At 45.6% G+C, this 19914-nt stretch overlaps 1 protein-coding gene across 1 annotated transcript; it reads right to left on the bottom strand.

The window, feature by feature from the left end:
* Window positions 1-5168: 5168 nt before the first annotated feature.
* LOC142246586 (uncharacterized) lies at window positions 5169-19409 on the bottom strand. The gene is made up of 4 exons (XM_075319654.1): window positions 19073-19409; window positions 11040-11163; window positions 9398-9471; window positions 5169-6130 (listed from the first exon to the last, which is right to left on the bottom strand). The coding sequence occupies exons 1-4, from the start codon at window positions 19386-19388 to the stop codon at window positions 5586-5588; spliced, it is 1059 nt and encodes a 352-aa protein (XP_075175769.1). The 5' UTR covers window positions 19389-19409; the 3' UTR covers window positions 5169-5585.
* Window positions 19410-19914: the final 505 nt, after the last annotated feature.

Here is a 19914-nt window from a genome sequence, read left to right as displayed (position 1 = left end):
ATGAAGGAACAGAAGAATCCAGGGGATCTATACACAGAGAGATAGTGAGGGAAGACTGAGCTAATGAAGGAATAGAAGAATCCAGGAGATCTATACACAGAGAGATAGTGAGGGAAGACTGAGCTAATGAAGGAATAGAAGAATCCAGGAGATCTATACACAGAGAGATAGTGAGGGAAGACTGAGCTAATGAAGGAATAGAAGAATCCAGGAGATCTATACACAGAGAGATAGTGAGGGAAGACTGAGCTAATGAAGGAATAGAAGAATCCAGGAGATCTTTACACAGAGATAGTGAGGGAAGACTGAGCTAATGAAGGAACAGAGGAATCCAGGAGATCTATACACATAGAGATAGTGAGGAAAGACTGATCTAATGAAGGAACAGAAGAATCCAGGGGATCTATACACAGAGAGATTGTGAGGGAAGACTGAGCTAATGAAGGAATAGAAGAATCCAGGAGATCTATACACAGAGAGATAGTGAGGGAAGACTGAGCTAATGAAGGAATAGAAGAATCCAGGAGATCTTTACACAGAGATAGTGAGGGAAGACTGAGCTAATGAAGGAACAGAGGAATCCAGGAGATCTATACACAGAGAGATAGTGAGGGAAGACTGAGCTAATGAAGGAATAGAAGAATCCAGGAGATCTATACACAGAGATAGTGAGGGAAGACTGATCTAATGAAGGAATAGAAGAATTCAGGAGATGTATACACAGAGAGATAGTGAGGGAAGACTGAGCTAATGAAGGAACAGAGGAATCCAGGAGATCTATACACAGAGATAGTGAGGGAAGACTAAGCTAATGAAGGAATAGAAGAATCAAGGAGATCTATACACAGAGAGATAGTGAGGAAAGACTGATCTAATGAAGGAACAGAAGAATCCAGGAGATCTATACACAGAAAGATAGTGAGGGAAGACTGAGCTAATGAAGGAATAGAAGAATCCAGGAGATCTATACACAGAGAGATAGTGAGGGAAGACTGAGCTAATGAAGGAACAGAGGAATCCAGGAGATCTATACACAGAGATAGTGAGGGAAGACTGAGCTAATGAAGGAATAGAAGAATCCAGGAGATCTATACACAGAGAGATAGTGAGGAAAGACTGATCTAATGAAGGAACAGAAGAATCCAGGAGATCTATACACAGAGAGATAGTGAGGGAAGACTGAGCTAATGAAGGAATAGAAGAATCCAGAAGATCTATACACAGAGAGATAGTGAGGGAAGACTGAGCTAATGAAGTAATAGAAGAATCCAGGAGATCTATACACAGAGAGATAGTGAGGGAAGACTGAGCTAATGAAGGAATAGAAGAATCCAGGAGATCTATACACAGAGAGATAGTGAGGGAAGACTGAGCTAATGAAGGAATAGAAGAATCCAGGAGATCTATACACAGAGAGATAGTGAGGGAAGACTGAGCTAATGAAGGAACAGAAGAATCCAGGGGATCTATACACAGAGAGATAGTGAGGGAAGACTGAGCTAATGAAGGAATAGAAGAATCCAGGAGATCTATACACAGAGAGATAGTGAGGGAAGACTGAGCTAATGAGGGAATAGAAGAATCCAGGAGATCTATACACAGAGAGATAGTGAGGGAAGACTGAGCTAATGAAGGAATAGAAGAATCCAGGGGATCTATACACAGAGAGATAGTGAGGGAAGACTGAGCTAATGAAGGAATAGAAGAATCCAGGAGATCTATAGACAGAGAGATAGTGAGGGAAGACTGAGCTAATGAAGGAATAGAAGAATCCAGGAGATCTATACACAGAGAGATAGTGAGGGAAGACTGAGCTAATGAAGGAATAGAAGAATCCAGGAGATCTATACACAGAGAGATAGTGAGGGAAGACTGAGCTAATGAGGAATAGAAGAATCCAGGAGATCTATACACAGAGAGATAGTGAGGGAAGACTGAGCTAATGAAGGAATAGAAGAATCCAGGGGATCTATACACAGAGAGATAGTGAGGGAAGACTGAGCTAATGAAGGAATAGAAGAATCCAGGAGATCTATACACAGAGAGATAGTGAGGGAAGACTGAGCTAATGAAGGAATAGAAGAATCCAGGAGATCTATACACAGAGAGATAGTGAGGGAAGACTGAGCTAATGAAGGAATAGAAGAATCCAGGAGATCTATACACAGAGAGATAGTGAGGGAAGACTGAGCTAATGAAGGAATAGAAGAATCCAGGAGATCTATACACAGAGAGATAGTGAGGGAAGACTGAGCTAATGAAGGAATAGAGGAATCCAGGAGATCTATACACAGAGAGATAGTGAGGGAAGACTGAGCTAATGAAGGAATAGAAGAATCCAGGAGATCTATACACAGAGAGATAGTGAGGGAAGACTGAGCTAATGAAGGAATAGAAGAATCCAGGAGATCTATACACAGAGAGATAGTGAGGGAAGACTGAGCTAATGAAGGAATAGAAGAATCCAGGAGATCTTTACACAGAGATAGTGAGGGAAGACTGAGCTAATGAAGGAACAGAGGAATCCAGGAGATCTATACACAGAGAGATAGTGAGGAAAGACTGATCTAATGAAGGAACAGAAGAATCCAGGGGATCTATACACAGAGAGATTGTGAGGGAAGACTGAGCTAATGAAGGAATAGAAGAATCCAGGAGATCTATACACAGAGAGATAGTGAGGGAAGACTGAGCTAATGAAGGAATAGAAGAATCCAGGAGATCTTTACACAGAGATAGTGAGGGAAGACTGAGCTAATGAAGGAACAGAGGAATCCAGGAGATCTATACACAGAGAGATAGTGAGGGAAGACTGAGCTAATGAAGGAATAGAAGAATCCAGGAGATCTATACACAGAGATAGTGAGGGAAGACTGAGCTAATGAAGGAATAGAAGAATCCAGGAGATCTATACACAGAGAGATAGTGAGGGAAGACTGAGCTAATGAGGGAATAGAAGAATCCAGGAGATCTATACACAGAGAGATGGTGAGGGAAGACTGAGCTAATGAGGGAATAGAAGAATCCAGGAGATCTATATACAGAGAGATAGTGAGGGAAGACTGAGCTAATGAAGGAATGGAAGAATCCAGGAGATCTATAGACAGAGAGATAGTGAAGGAAGACTGAGCTAATGAAGGAATAGAAGAATCCAGGAGATCTATAGACAGAGAGATAGTGAGGGAAGACTGAGCTAATGAAGGAATAGAAGAATCCAGGAGATCTATACACAGAGAGATAGTGAGGGAAGACTGAGCTAATGAAAATTATTTCAGGTTCAGATGAATTACACCCCAGAGTACTGAAGGAGATAGCAGAGGAAATATAAGAACCACTCTTCATAATCTTTGAAAATTCTTGCAGAACAGAAGTTCCAGAAGGCTGGAGAAGAGCAAAAGTTGTCCCTATTTTCAAGAAGGGGAAGAAGGTGGACCCAAGGAACTACAGGCCCGTGAGCCTGACTTTTTGTACCAGGAAAGATCTTGGAACAAATTACAGCATGTACGCAAGTACCTGGATGATAATGAAGTGATTAACCAGAGCCAGCATGGGTTTGTAACTAATAAGTCATGTCAGACTAACTTAATTTCCTTCTATGACAGAATCACTTACTGGGTGGATCAGGGAAATACAGTAGATATACTATACCTTGAATTCAGCAAAACATTTGATAAAGTATCTCATACCATCCTTATTGAAAAAATGACCCAGTACAGATTGGACAAGACAACTGTTAGATGGATTCATAACTGTCTCAGTAATTGGATCCAAAGAGTGGTTATAAATAGCTACATATACAGGGGGAAGAATATCTCAAGTGAGTACCACAGGGCTCTGTCCTGGGCCCCGTGTTTTTCAACTTCTTTATCAATAATTTAGATGAAGGTATTAAGGATAAACTGATTAAATTTGCTGATGACACAAAGTTAGGAGGGATAGATAATACTAGAGAAGAGAGAGCGGATTCAACAAAATGTAAAAGAACTGGAACAGATCATCAAATAATATTAAATGGCTTAAAACAGGGAGAAATGCAAAGTCCCACATCTGGGCAAGAAAAATGAAAAAAGCATCTACCGAATGGTAGGATCAGGGCTAAGCAACAACACTTGAAAAAGACTTGAGTATATTAATAGGACACAGACTTCACAGGAGTCAACAGTGTGATGCAGCAGCAAAAAAGCAAACACAATTCTGGGATGTATTAAGCAGCATAGAGTCCAAATCACATGACGTTATTGTCCCCTCTACTCTGTGATCAGACCTCATCTAGGATACTGTATCCAGTTCTGGGCACCATAATATAAAAAAAAGACGTCAAGAAACTGGAGAAAGTTCAGAGACGAGCTACCAAGATGGTGACCGATCTACAAACCATGTCCTATGAGGAATGGTTACAGGATCTGGGAATATTTAGCTTGCAAAAAAAAGACTGAGAGGAGACTGAATAGATGTCTACAAATATCTCAAGAGCTGACACAGTGTAGAGGGATCAGCCCTACTCTCATTTCCACAACAAAAGATGAGAGGCAATTGGATGAAACTGAAAGGGAGAAGACACAGATTACATATTAGATTATTGATAGTGAGGTTGAGCAACGAGTGGACCAGGCAACCATGAGAGGTGGTGAGCACTCCCTCAATGGAAGTCTCCAGAGGCCGGACAGACATCTGTGTGAGATGGTTTGGTTACTCCTGATGTAAGTTGGTGGTTGGACAGGACGACCCTGGAGATCCCTTCCAACTGTAACATTCTATGATTCTACGTGCTACAATGGTGGTATCTACAATTTGGATTTGATGAACTATCCAAAGGACAATTCTTGACAACTGGAGCTGGATACACGCCCTACGGTTGTCAGGAGGAATTAAAGGACTATTGTTGGAGGCTGGTTTGGGAGTGTGCGGATTGGGGGCTTTGTGGTCCTCTACCTGGAGTTGCTGTAATACCGTGTTTGGACACAAATAAAGATTGCTGCATCGTTACACCTGCCAAGGTGATTAATGCAGCCCCCAACCTCAAATTCTCACACCCTGCCTTGCCCCTTCATTAGGATTGGCATGTATGATGTCAGTCACTATGAACTGGCGCTCTTTTCTTTCACCGCAGCTAACATATTCTCTACTATGATTAACAATAGTTCTTCTGTTTTATGTGATGATCATCCTTTAATTTTCTGTATTTTTATTCATTCACATCAACAGGTTTATTAGGATTTGTACACATGCAGTTTATCACACTCATTTGCATTGTGATGGTAGATTTGTCGCCCATTTTCCTGGTCACATGAGCGGGGACTTGTCATTAGGACATTGATCATGCGTGGATTACCAGTCCTCATTGTGTCTACAGACCTCACCGGACGCTTCTGCTGCCTCCTATACTGGGTGCCGTGGTTTATAGTCAATCTATGGATTGTTATAAAGAATACAATTCTCCAAAAGTAAATCATGTCAGACGCTCAACACAGTGGACAAGCAGCAAGAGACGAGAAACGTCAGTTCTGAGTCCATGAGGACACACAAGCGTCCATCTTCTAGTCCTGATATTTCATGGCTGGATGACAAATAGTATTTATTTTAAGTTAAAACAATCCAAAGAACTTCTTCTTCTTCTTCTTCTTTTCCTTGTCTTGCATTTCTCTCCAGGCCCGGTCCTCCTCCTCTTGTAGGGCGCGATCTCGTTCTCTCTCCCACCGGAGCTCCTGCTCTCGTCTGATGAACTCTTCCTCCTGCTGCCTCTGTTCTGCTTCTCTTCGATTCTTCATCGCGTCTTCCAGATGCTTATGTTTCTTCTCCAGCAGAAGTTGTTCCAAGGCATTTTTGTTTTCCACTTTTCTCTGCTTATCCTTCTTATCCCAATCGTGGACGTAGTTGAGCACAAATTGCTTCCTCATCTTCAGCTCCTCCGATGGGTCTCGAGGTTGTTCCACACGAAACTGAACGTCTTTAATGACTTCACACAAGAATCTCAGGAGTTCTTCATGTTTTCCTCTGGTTTTCATGTGATCTTCTCTGGTGTAATTTTCAAATGAAAAGATTCTTTCCACTCCGATGTCCCTGAAGATTCCTTCTGTTTCAGTCAATGTCCCCCACGTCTTATGTGTGAGGACGACTATCGGGACAACTCCTGGAAGACAAGAAACAAGATATAAGATGTTATGCAGCTTTACCCCAAACTTACTATTCCAACGACAATCTCAACACAAGATGCACTGAATCTGGAAATGTGAGTTGCTTAATGCCAATGTGACATGTTGGGGCTGAGTAGATGTTCCGGCACCTGTAATGGGACCGTTGTGCGGAGAGCAGTAGATGACTTGTCCTGACACCTATAGACTTTTCTGGGGATTATAATTGACATTTAGTGATTATTGTGGAGAGAGAAGTAGCTGTACGGCCCCCGGCCCCGACCAACATCTATAGGAGGGTGACGTGAGCGCGCTCAGTGACAGGGGCTGGTCTATCGGCACTGATAAATCTGGGGGTTTATAATAATTTTATAAAATATTGAGGTGACTAAAAAAGAGAGAAAGATCCTTCCGGAACCAGAAGGATCGGTCTGTTGTGAGACCCAGCGGACAGAACAAGGACTGCAAAATCTCATATATAGAGAGAATTAAAATAGAATATACCAAGGGGATTAATCCTTTTCTAACAATAGAATGATCACCGTGGAGTTACTGTGGTCATCCTGGCACCCTGTGCACACAATCATCACCTTGTATTTGTGGCGCCCCTGAGGCTTCAGGCGCCACAGGGTACTGCCCCTCAGCCGAGATGTAGTATTCATTCCAGGTAAGACGGGGTCATTCACCGGTGTACACCACAATTCATACAACACAGAGTTAGTTACCCATCAGGAAGTGCAACTTTACATTTAGAATAGGACCGGGCTGCAACTAACAGGCCCGAGATATGCTGAAGCTGTTGCATCACCTGAGTACACAGATCCCGAAACTCCTGCATGAGGGTCTGCACCAGTGTGCCAACACAGTAGCCTGAACCATAAGGGCACAGAAAAAAGGGAAGGCTGGTTATTATGTCATGCCAGTGACTAAGATGTGACTGGATAGTGACCCCTAAGCTGGCCCTCAGACTAGGTAGGACCCTGAGCTTCCCCTCAACCCAGAGGTACACTCGATGGTAGTGAAGTCTGGGCCCCCAGCATGTCCCTTTCTCCTCTCCAAGACCCTGATGTAACACCCTACAAACCCACCACCCAAGGGTCAGGTCCAAGACATTAATCACAAAACCCCACGACAAACAACACAGTCTCGGGGGACAATAGAACTCACACACTCCCAAAGCAAACACCAGGGGGACTTCAAGAAAGTGTATAGGGGCTAAATAAGGTAAAGGGAAGATAAATAAACAACAGGGTGCATCCAAACCAAGCCACGGAAAATGACAGCAGCAGCAAACACCTCCTTCCAGCTGAAGCCCAAACTCCAGAATGAATTCTGACTGACCGGCGCCCTCTGCTGGGAGCAGAGGGTATTTATCCAGGCTGGGAGTGGTTATCAGCAGAAACACCGGAGCAGGGGTAATGAGCTTGCTACTTGCAAGAAAACTGACATTAACCCTGTGCATGCCAAAAGGAAAAAACACATTTAATGTGCAGAGTCTCAGTTAGTAATAAGAGACTCAGAGCCTGACCCTGTCAAAGGGAGACGACCATGACACCTGGCCACAGTTGTCAGAAAAGCTAAAATATGCCAAGAAAACCTTCCTTACACCATTACGCCTGACGAGAAGGGTCACCTATCCACATGTGTTAGAAAAGCCAAAATATGCAAAAACAAATCACCTTCCTAACATCATTAAACAATCTCCACCAGCGGAGGGGGGGGGGGTCACAAGTGTCAGTGGAACCAGGCGGTAACAAGAAAACCCTCTCTTACTATTACTGCTCCACCACCAACCGGACAGGGAGGAGTCACCCATCCACAGGAACCCGAGGAGCCAGGGTCTGCCTACAAAACCTTATCCACCTCCACTGACCTGACAGCAAGCAGCAAACCATCCACTGCAGAGGTGAAGGAAGTGATATGATGTGAATGGAATCTGTACAATTTTATGAAATCACCAAAGTAAATAAATTCGGGCTTCCTTCTTGCGCACTGCAGGAGATTGAATATTTGTCTCTGCCTGGTCATATACTTGATACAGGATACTGAGTGTATATACTGCACATTTCACTAATCCTGTGGTTAACCATTACCTTGCTGTAATCCTGTGGTTAACCATTACCCTGCTGTCATCCTGTGGGTAACTGTATTTCTGCTGCCAGTTCCTAATTGTATATATAACCTATGCTGTCCCTGTAACTAACTGCCCTTCAGCTCATTAACTGCTTTGCCGCCCTGAGTACCCTACTGATATGATCCTCAATGATGCAAATGCTGTCTGTTTCATCAGAACAATTCCTCACTTCCTCCTCTGATCCTTTCAGCAGAATTATTCTTCACTTCCTCTTCTAATCAGAAGCATTTTCTGCTTCCTCCTCTGATCCTTTCAGCAGAATTATTCTTCACTTCCTCTTCTAATCAGAAGCATTCTCTGCTTCCTCCTCTGATCCTTTCAGCAGAATTATTCTTCACTTCCTCTTCTAATCAGAAGCATTCTCTGCATCCTCCTCTGATCCTTTCAGCAGAATTATTCTTCACTTCCTCTTCTAATCAGAAGCATTCTCTGCATCCTCCTCTGATCCTTTCAGCAGAATTATTCTTCACTTCCTCTTCTAATCAGAAGCATTCTCTGCTTCCTCCTCTGATCCTTTCAGCAGAATTATTCTTCACTTCCTCTTCTAATCAGAAGCATTCTCTGCTTCCTCCTCTGATCCTTTCAGCAGAATTATTCTTCTTAAATCTAGACAATTCTTTTTATCTTTTCCAGATTCTTTTATCAGAAGGAGTTTTCACATTCTCCTCTAACCCCTTTATCCTGCTTTCTCCCTTTTTATCAGAATGATTATTCACATCCTCCTGTGATCCTTTCTGATCCTTTCACCAGAGGATTCTTTATCACTTCCTGTGATCTTTTATCACAAGGATTTTGTGCATTCACCTCTTATCCTGTCATTATGTTGATTCTTCATATTCTCCTCTAATCCTTTTATAGGGATAATTCTTCACATTTCGCTCTGGATGATTTTCCACGATTCTTTTTTTATATTCATTACATCTTTCTATCAGAATCATTCTTCATATTCTTCTCTGTCCTCTTTCATCAGAAAAATGTTCCATATCCTCTTCCAGCCATTGAATCAGAACGATCCTTCACAAGGAGACTTGTGTGCACTGTGTGATATGTAAAAAGCCCGATAACTCCAGAAGAGCAGGTCCAGAGCTCCTCACAGGGACAGGACCGGATAGAAGATACACGGACGTCTTACCTGTCAGCCTCTGTGCAGAGAGAAACAAGGATCTCAGCTTCTCCTTCTCTTCCTTCGGGATTTCTTTTTTTATACTAAAAAGATTAAAAAGAAATAAAACAAAAAAACTGAGAATCATCATAAAATGTGAGAACTAAGCAAAAAAATTCAAAAATAATACCGCAACATAGTGATATCATAATAAAAATGTACAAATATATCTCACCCAAAGACCCAGAGGAATAAAAAGATAATAAGGACAGCAACTTCAGAAAGGTGACTAATGGCCCGTATGTACAAAAATAAAAATAAAAATATAACTGCTATAATACTGCCCCCTATGTAAAGGAATATAACTTCTATAATACTGCCCCTATGTACAAGAATATAACTACTATAATACTGCCCCTATGTACAGGAATATAACTACTATAATACTGCCCCTATGTACAGGAATATAACTTCTATAATACTGCTCCTATGTACAAGAATATAACTACTATAATACTGCCCCTATGAACAGGAATATAACTACTATAATACTGCCCCCTATGTACAAGAATATAACTACTATAATACTGCTCCTATGTACAAGAATATAACTACTATAATACTGCTCCTATGTACAAGAATATAACTACTATAATACTGCTCCTATGTACAAGAATATAACTACTATAATACTGCTCCTATGTACAAGAATATAACTACTATAATACTGCTCCTATGTACAAGAATATAACTACTATAATACTGCCCCCTATGTACAAGAATATAACTACTATAATACTGCCCCTATGTACAAGAATATAACTACTATAATACTACCCCCTATGTACAAGAATATAACTACTATAATACTGCTCCTATATACAAGAATATAACTACTATAATACTGCCCCTATGTACAAGAATATAACTACTATAATACTGCCCCTATGTACAAGAATATATCTACTATAATACTGCCCCCTATGTACAAGAATATAACTACTATAATACTGCCCCTATGTACAGGAATATAACTACTATAATACTGCCCCCTATGTACAAGAATATAACTACTATAATACTGCCCCCTATATACAAGAATATAACTACTATAATACTGCCCCTATATACAAGAATATAGCTACTATAATACTGCCCCCTATATACAAGAATATAGCTACTATAATACTGCCCCCTATATACAAGAATATAACTACTATAATACTGCCCCCTATATACAAGAATATAACTAATATAATACTGCCCCTATATACAAGAATATAACTACTATAATACTGCCCCTATGTACAAGAATATAACTACTATAATACTGCTCCTATATACAAGAATATAACTACTATAATACTGCCCCCTATGTACAAGAATATAACTACTATAATACTGCTCCTATGTACAAGAATATAACTACTATAATACTGCCCCCTATATACAAGAATATAACTAATATAATACTGCCCCTATATACAAGAATATAACTACTATAATACTGCTCCTATATACAAGAATATAGCTACTATAATACTGCTCCCTATATACAAGAATATAACTAATATAATACTGCCCCTATGTAGAAATGCCGCTATATATCATGTTGATGTGGATTCTTGGTTGCGGTATGAGCAGATGTTTTGGTGTTTATTCTTGTTCTCACCTGTGGACAAATACTGGGAAGACGAAGTCAGAGCTTGTGACTTCTTTCTGTGCTTTCTCCATCCTTTCTGCAAGTCCATATCCCTCTTCCCAATTCACTTCTGAACCAATAGGCAGCAGATTTCCTGGAGAAGATATATATAGTGAGTTTGTTATAGATACATATATAGAAAAAAACCCTGACCCCATCCAACAGGTGTCAACGGAAAACACATCATAGCTACAAAACACACACAGCCGCACTCTAGATGCTAACAGTGAATAAGTGAACTCTGTACTTGCATTATTACTGCCATAGGAATATATGGAAAAAAGAGATGTTTAGTTTATGTATGGGCCAATGCATGTGACCCGGTCACCACGGCAAGGTGGTCTCTGTATTCTGGCACCCTAACTTGAAATGCCTCTATCTGGGTTAAAACCTCCATGTTTGGGCAAAAAGGATCCAGCTGCAGATGTGTCTTTATAAAGACCAGATGGAAAAACCTGCAGATGTGTCTGTATACAGAGCGGAGGAAAAACCTGCAGATGTGTCTGTATAGAGAGCAGAGGGAAAACCCTGCAGATGTGTCTGTATAGAGAGCGGAGGGAAAACCTGCAGATGTGTCTGTATAGAGAGTGGAGGAAAAAAACCTGCAGATATGTCTGTATAGAGAGCAGAGGGAAAAACCTGCAGATGTGTCTGTATAGAGAGCAGAGGGAACAACCTGCAGATGTGTCTGTATAGAGAGCGGAGGGAAAAACCTGCAGATGTGTCTGTATAGAGAGCAGAGGGAAAAACCTGCAGATGTATATGTATAGAGAGCAGAGGGAACAACCTGCAGATGTGTCTGTATAGAGAGCGGAGGGAAAAACCTGCAGATGTGTCTGCATAGAGAGCAGAGGGAACAACCTGCAGATGTGTCTGTATAGAGAGCGGAGGGAAAAACCTGCAGATGTGTCTGTATAGAGAGTGGAGGGAAAAACCTGCAGATTTGTCTGTATCGAGAGCAGAGGTTAAATTCTGGTTATTATAACTGTACTTAGAATCTGTCACAAAAAACACAGTAAATCTGCAGGGTAATAGCTTTCTGAACCTGCCCGGCTCCTGCAAATTGAACCCGACTGCTCGAAGGAGGAGGAGTGTAATCTTCCTGGCAGTGTTCCTGTTCAGTCATGGGGGAGGCGCCGGTGCGGGTTCAGTCATTGAGGCGGTGCCAGCGCGGGTTCAGTCATGGAGGTGGTGCCGGTGCCAGTTCAGTCATGGAGGTGGTGCTGGTGCTGGTTCAGTCATGGAGGCGGTGCCGGCGTGGGTTCAGTCATGGAGGCGTTGCCGGTGCTGGTTCAGTCATGGAGGCGGTGCCAGTGCGGGTTCAGTAATGGAGGTGGTGCCGGATCAGTCATGGAGGCGTTGCCGGTGCGGGCTCAGTCATGGAGGCGGTGTCGGTGCTGGTTCAGTCATAGAGGTGGTGCCAGTGCTGGTTCAGTCATGGGGGAGGTGCTGGTGCGGGTTCAGTTATGGAGGCGGTCGTGGTGTGGTTCAGTCATGGAGGCGGTGCCAGTGCGGGTTCAGTTATGGAGGTGGTGCCGGTTCAGTAATGGAGGTGATGCCGGATCAGTCATGGAGGCGTTGCCGGTGCGGGCTCAGTCATGGAGGCGGTGTCAGTGCTGGTTCAGTCATGGAGGTGGTGCCGGTGCTGGTTCAGTCATGGGGGAGGTGCTGGTGCAGGTTCAGTTATGGAGGCGGTCGTGGTGTGGTTCAGTCATGGAGGTGGTGCCGGTGCTGGTTCAGTCATGGAGGTGGTGCCGGTGCTGGTTCAGTCATGGAGGCGGTGCCGGTGCAGGTTCAGTCACTGCTCTGTGTATGGAGAGCGGCAGCTGTACCCATCCCCCACACTGCCTGGCAGCCTCTCTGCATTAGCGTAAGCTGTCAGTCAATGCGGTGGGCAGTTACAGCCGCCGCTCTGCAGCCCGTGCCGTCGCCTCCCCATGACTGAAGCTGGAACGCTGCCGGTCAGATTAAAGTTATTTACCTCTTGGTAGCACGGTTTAATGGGCAGCAGCTGGGCAGGGGCAGAGCTCTATTACTTCGCACATTAACCCAATATCTGCCGGCTAATCGCATTTTTGCACATGGCAGGTTCACTTTAACTAGTGAATTATTAGTGGCGGAGAACACGTTTAGAAGGTCTTCGATGCTGACCTCAGCGGTGCGTGCCGGTATACCACAGGAACTCAGCAGAGGTTAGCAACAAAGGTGCGGCTCACCGGGGAAGGATGGAGAGCCGAGGAGTAGAGATGAGCGAGGTTCGAGGTTCGCCAATTTCAAATTCGAGTGATTTTGGGGGGTGTTCGAGACGTTCGACGAACTGAAACAATTTGCTTAACGTTCGACCGTTCGAGTTACGTTCGATAACGGTTCAGTCACCAAAAACGTGGCTTTTCACAGTAAGGCAAAGTGCGCACGTTGCTGTCTGCATGCGCCCTGCGTCCTCAGCACAATCCCTCTCCCTTTCCTACTCAACAATCAGCTCCACGGCTGTGTCACGCTCCCCGGGTCCTCGGCTCCCCTTCCCGGGTCCCCTGCCCCGCTCCCCGGCTCACCTGCCACGCTCCCCGCGTCCCAGTCCCTTGTGCCCGTCCTTCCTGGGCTTCCTGGCCGCCGATCCCGGCGCCCGACGGCCTCCCAGGCCCTGCTCGGCTCCCCTGCGTCCTCCTCTCAGCCTCCTTCCCTGGCTTCTGGCACCCGGGCCGCGCGCACGCGCATTAGGGCGCGCGCGCGGTCACTGACCCTTTCTTAAAGGGCCAGCGCCCATTAACAGGAAATGAGGTTAGACAGGTACGGGGTATAAAGGGGGTTCTTGTCCAAGGGGGCGGGGCCTGATCTTCGTGTTTTCTGAGCTAGGAGTCAGGTCTCCTTGTGTTTTCCTGCCATACTTACGTATCTCTCTTCTAGAGCTGATCCCGCCTCGCCATCCAGTCCTGCTGAATCCCGAGCCCCGCACGCTGTCCGTCTGCCATCTGACAGTCCGTACCATCTCGGATCCCTGCGGTGACCTGTCATCTCGCTCCCAAGGTTCCGGACCCCGCCTGACATCATCTCGGCCTCCGAACCTGAGCTACGTCACCCGGACTACCATCTGTGACTCCGTGGTCCCAGGGACTCCTTCGCTACCTTCACTTGCACGGACTGTTCTGCTGCCCATCAGTGCTTCAGCTACCGGACTCCCTACCACCATCTTAGAGTTCGGTCCAGTGGATCCACCTCCTGGGTCTGCCCGACCGCCCGGCCCTGACAGGCTGTCACAAAGCGCCGGCGGCTTTTCCTCTTTTGAAAATGCCGGCCGATCATTATTCAATCTGGTATTCCCTGCTTTCCCCGCCCACCGGCGCCCATGATTGGTTGCAGTCAGACACGCCCCCATGCTGAGTGACAGCTGTCTCACTGCAACCTATCACATCCGCCGATCCTACAAAAAAACACATCGGATGCCGTATGTCCGTTCCATTATTATGGAACATGTCCTGTTCTGTTCCGTAATAACGGACCGTGACTCAATACAAGTCAATGGGTCCGCAAAATCCCCGGAAGCCGCACAGAAGCACTTCCGTGTTACTTCCGTCGGATGCCGCTGCAGTCTGTGTCCCGCTCCAGGCCCAGCCCCACGGCTGCCCACTCAGCAGTGTACGCCGCTGCCCGCACTGTACTGTGTCCGCAGCTGCCCACACTGCAGTGTCAGCAGCCGCGGGGATGACAAGCGCTGCCGTCAAGAGATTAGTAAAATTTCTTACCTGTGGTGATGAAGTCTTGCCCTCCTGACATCAGCGCTGTCACTGTCCTCCATGGCCGTCACTTGTCATATCTCCTCCTCTCGCTGCCTGCCCGAGACTGTGACTAGCGGTGACGTCACAGGCTCCCGCGATACTTGGCTGTGAAGGCAGCGGTCATTGAAGTCAGTGACAGCTCTGCTATCAGCAGTACAGGAGATCGTCACTGCGGGTAATGTACCTCGCTCCTGACAGAAGCACTCGTCGTGCCCTGCAGTGACCTGGGCTGACCTATTCATGTTAGCTCAGGTCACTGCACGGCTCTCCCAGCCAATATGGAACATTCTGTTCTTCATTGGCTGGGACAGTGACTATGGTATGGATCGTCGTGGGAACCCCTTGGATTACAGCAGACCTGGATTTGTTTTCTTTCTAATAAATTGGTGAAAGAGTGAATGTGTTGGGCAGTGTTTTTTCAAATAAAAATGTGTTTGTCGTCTATTTTTTTTCATTACTGACTGGGTTGGTGATGTCGGGTATCTGATAGACGCCTGACCTCACGAACCCCAGGGCTTGATGCCAGGTGACATTACACATCTGGAATTAACCCCATATATTACCCCGTTTGCCACCGCACCAGGGCAACGTGATGAGCTGGAGCGAAGCATCAGGATTGGCGCATCTAATGGATACGCCACTTCTGGGGCGGCTGCGGCCTGCTATTTTTAGGCTGGGGAGAGTCCAATAACCATGGACCTCCCTAGTCTGAGAATATCAGACCGCAGCTGTCTGCTTTACCTTGGCTGGTGATCCAATTTTGCGGGGACCCCCACATGTTTTTTTTTAATTATTTATTTAATTTAAAATAACAGCGTGGGGTGCCCTCAGTTTTGGATTACCATCCAAGGTGAAGCTGCCAGCTGTGGTCTGCAGGCTGCAGCCGTCTGCTTTACCCTAGCTGGCTACAAAAATAGGGGGAACCCTACGTCATTTTTTTTTAAATTTTTTTGGCTAAATACAAAGCTAAGCACCCCTTAGTGCCACATGAAAGGCACCAAAGGGTACAAAATTACAAAATGCAGGAGAGTGCGACATTATGTGTCTTTCTGCCATTATAATGACAGAAAAGACTGTTGAAGTGCACAAGCACAGGAAAATCACCAGAGCGCTGTGAAAAGCAGTAGAAACTGGCACTGGAGTGAACATGTGACCGCCTCATGTAGGATGAAGCTATGGATCCTGGGTAAATTTATGTATTTTCCCTCCTTCAGTTTTTTTGCAGTACGCAAAAAACGGAAGGCACACGGATGAAAAACGGATGACATACGGACCGTCTACGGAACGGAAACGGATGCCACACGGATGCACCCGTGAAAAAAAACGCATCGGTCGTGTGAATGTAGCCTTATTCTGATGTGCCGTTTATAAACAGCAGGCAGAAATAAGTGAATAGCGCCCCCAGCGTCAGAAAATCTCCGGGGTTTCAGGGGTAGCTGAGACCCTGGAGATCATGATTCAGGCCGGTTTGTCCGGTCCCCGCTCACGTGATCACCAGTATACACCGTATACCGATGATCACGTTACAATAAATGACAGCGCCGGTAAAAAAAATATTTATCTCCCATCTGGCATGAACAAATATGATAAATCTCCTCCCCGGTCCCCTCCGGTCCCCCGGTGATGCCAAAGTGCCCCCCCCCGACCCCCTCCCGGAAATCCAAGATGGCCACGCGCACAGCAGTGTGCCGGCCGCATTCACCCTACTCCTCTGATTTCTGTCGCATGTGCCATGACACATGCAACAGAAAACTCCTCCCCAGGCCCTGCCAGGTCACCCCCTATAACACCACCGGTGTTCCCCGGTGTCCCACGGTACCTGTGCAGCGTTGATTCCCCGCGGCCCCCTCCTTCACAATAGACGCTGCCGCATGCACAGAGCGGCTGTCAGCTCAGCCTCCTGTGTTCAGACACAGTGAGAGGCGGTAACCATGCATCAGTAAGCTACTGCAATGCCCTGCTCATGAGGTAAGGAACATAGTTGATCAGGAGAGCTATATGCTATATTTCCAAATGGAGGGATTTGCTTTTATAGTTTCCCTGCTGAACGACTACCAAACATGAGAGTCCGTTATACGCCACAAGAAAACACATGTAAATAGCGAGCTCTGTTGTTAAGTATTCATTCAGCTGGATAACTTGACTTAAGGGGGTATTCCATCTCTAAGATCCTGTCCCCAATATATAGTAGGTGGAATAGCAATAATATCAGCAAATACCAATATTTGGAAATGTAGAATAGTTCTCCTGATTGGGCATGCCCTTACCTCATGAGCAGGGCATTGCAGCTTTGGTATCAACAGTTACGACATGGACTCTGCTGCTGTGGACCCGGGGAGAGTGAGTGCAGATTCATTGCACCCACACTGCTCACATGGAGGGTCTCCACTCCTAGGAAATGGGGGATACGTTCCCTGAGCGTGTCCCCCCATATTCTAGATGGTCCAGAGTCGTCGTGGGACCCCCTTATTTTTTTTGCTTACAATAAATTGGTGAAAGAGGGAATATTTTGGGGAGAGTTTTTTCAAATACATTTTTTTTTGTCTATTTGTTTTCTTAGTACTGACAGTTTGTGATGTCGGGTATCTGATAGACGCCATGACATCACAAACTGCTGGGCTTGATGTCAGGTGACCTTACAGCTAATATCAACTACATTTATTACCCCGTTTGCCACTGCACCAGGGTACAGGATGAGCTGGGGTGAAGCGCCAGGATTGGCACATCTAGTGGATGCGCCACTTCTGGGGTGCCTGCGGCCTGCTATTTTTAGGCTGGGAAGGGCCAATATCTATGGACCTTCCCACCCTGAGAATACCAGACCACAGCTGTACGCTTTATCTTGGCTGGTGATCCAATTTGGGGGGGACCCTACTTTTTTTTTGTAATTATTATTATTTATAAAATAATTAAAAAAAAGAGCCTGGGGTGACCTCCACATTGGAATTCCCAACCACGGTAAAGCTGCTAGCTGTGGTTTTCAGGCTACATCTGTCTGCTTTACCCCATTTTTGTTAGCCAACTAGGGTAAAGCAGACGGCTGCTCACCTGTGCAGTCTAATCACTCAGTGACTGAGCATAGGCTGCGGGTTGGTAAGCGGTGACGTCACCGCTGCCACCGTTACTATAGCAACGGCGATCTCCGATCACCTGATTCCCGGTGCTTCTATTCACGCTCTGTGGCATCCAATCCGTGCATGTGGGCTGACTCTGTAAAGAGCGTCGACATGCACGGAGGGGAGCTGACCATGCGCCAGAACATCTCGCTGGTATGCCGAGTACGGAGATGCACTGGCAGGACCTGGCATAACGTCATAGCCATGTGACCAGTCTGTAGCCAATGAGCTAATACACACGGTACTGGTCACATGCTATGATATAACCGGAAAGGTCCGGGAGGACACAGCGATTATCGGACGGAGAAAAGCGGCGGGAGACAGGGTCTGCAGGACGCGTCGCAGGGACCTGTAAGTGTAATGGCAATGTTTAGTAACTGTATGTGTACATGTATAATGTGTTTGTATATGTTTGTGTTTGCCTGCCATTGTTTTCAATGGGGTTCGAAGGTGTTCGTCGAACATTCACCGAACACACCCGCCCGTTCGACGAACCGAACTCAAACACTAGAGGGGTGGCTCATCACTACCGAGGAGTGACGCTGGGACAGGTAAACTCTGCTGTTCCTGTATGCTATCTGCACTCCTGCTATCTTATTGCCTATACAAGGCTACTGTTCCTATATGATGTCTGCAGTCAGTCAGATAACACATAAGAGGAGCAGAGCTGGAGCTGGAGGTATTACTTGCAACAATGCCAAAACACACTGAATGCACAGCCGGCGTTCTAACAAGTAACACTTCCATCTGTGCAGATCCACCTGAGGTCCTGCAGATCCATCTGTGCAGATCCACCTGAGGTCCTGCAGATCCATCTGTGCAGATCCCCCTGAGATCCTGCAGATCCATCTGTGCAGATCCCCCTGGGGTCCTGCAGATCCATCTGTGCGGATCCACCTGAGGTCCTGCAGATATAACTCTAGAAGATCTTGTTACTCCATGTACCATCTGGTTGATCTACTCCGCTGTGTCACTGCCTCTGGTCTGCGCTCTGTGCGTCTCGTCCTGACCTATGGCTTATTGAATCCACCTCACCAGATTTGCCCATGAGGGTCAGTCTAGGCTGCACATGATGCCATGATATCAGTCTACTAGACTACCCCTCAGTACTCACCAAGCTGAGCGAAGATCACTCCAGATTCTTGGTCTTCCAATGTTCTGCAGCCTCTGTTGTCCACCAGGGTGATGTTCTCTGTCAGTTTATACGGAACTCTTGCTGTTGTGTGTCCTCCATCTTTATCAATTGCCTTTGACCAGTTCTGGAATTCACGATCTTTCCAGACGTAGATGCAGGTATTGATGAATGACGACTTCCCGTGACCTAGGAGGCCAAACAGTTGGATGAGGATTCGGTTAAAGCCTTGGCTTCCTCTCTTACATCGATCAAAGCTGAAGTCCTTAATATAACGTCTCAGCTCATCGCCGTCCATGTCTTCTCCTCAGATCGCTCTTTCCTTAGTGACCGGCGAGACTGAGACAAGACAAAGTCCTTCTTCTATAATTTTCCCAGGTTTTATCTTCCTGCATGGACTCTAGACACAAGAGCAGTAAATGTCCCTACTTCCTCATACCTCATGTCTTCAGATCTCCTTTTCTTATCTCAGGAGTGTATTGGAAACTCATATGGACCAGGGCAAGTACCGTATATCTGAGGCTCCCCCACTATACAGCTCTACAGACCATGGCTGCCATACAGCACCTAAATATATGGACCAGGGCAAGTACCGTATATCTGAGGTTCCCCCATTATACAGCGCTACAGACCATGCCTGCTATACAGCACCTGACTATAGACCAAGGCAACTACCATATATCTGAGACTGTGAAGGTCACACGCCTGCACCGGGGCCTAGGGTTACTCTTTACCGGGCCGCGGTTCTGTTCCTGGGATGCTGCGGTGGCAAAGTGCGGTTCTGTGACCCCAGCAGTGTTGTTATAAAAGGGACATTAACGTTG

Source organism: Anomaloglossus baeobatrachus, chromosome 7 (genome assembly GCF_048569485.1).
Source record: "Anomaloglossus baeobatrachus isolate aAnoBae1 chromosome 7, aAnoBae1.hap1, whole genome shotgun sequence".
NCBI lineage: Eukaryota > Metazoa > Chordata > Amphibia > Anura > Aromobatidae > Anomaloglossus > Anomaloglossus baeobatrachus.
This window is presented reverse-complemented; position numbering and strand designations above follow the sequence as displayed.

What these genes read in the sequence shown, in the direction of transcription:
- LOC142246586 (XM_075319654.1), bottom strand. Translation starts at nt 19,388, where the DNA reads ATGGACGGCGATGAGCTGAGACGTTATATTAAGGACTTCAGCTTTGAT. An exon ending in AGTGATCTTCGCTCAGCTTG is followed by an intron (nt 11,164 to 19,072) that starts GTGAGTACTGAG and finishes TATCTTCTCCAG; the next exon opens with GAAATCTGCTGCCTATTGGT. An exon ending in TTCCCAGTATTTGTCCACAG is followed by an intron (nt 9,472 to 11,039) that starts GTGAGAACAAGA and finishes TAATCTTTTTAG; the next exon opens with TATAAAAAAAGAAATCCCGA.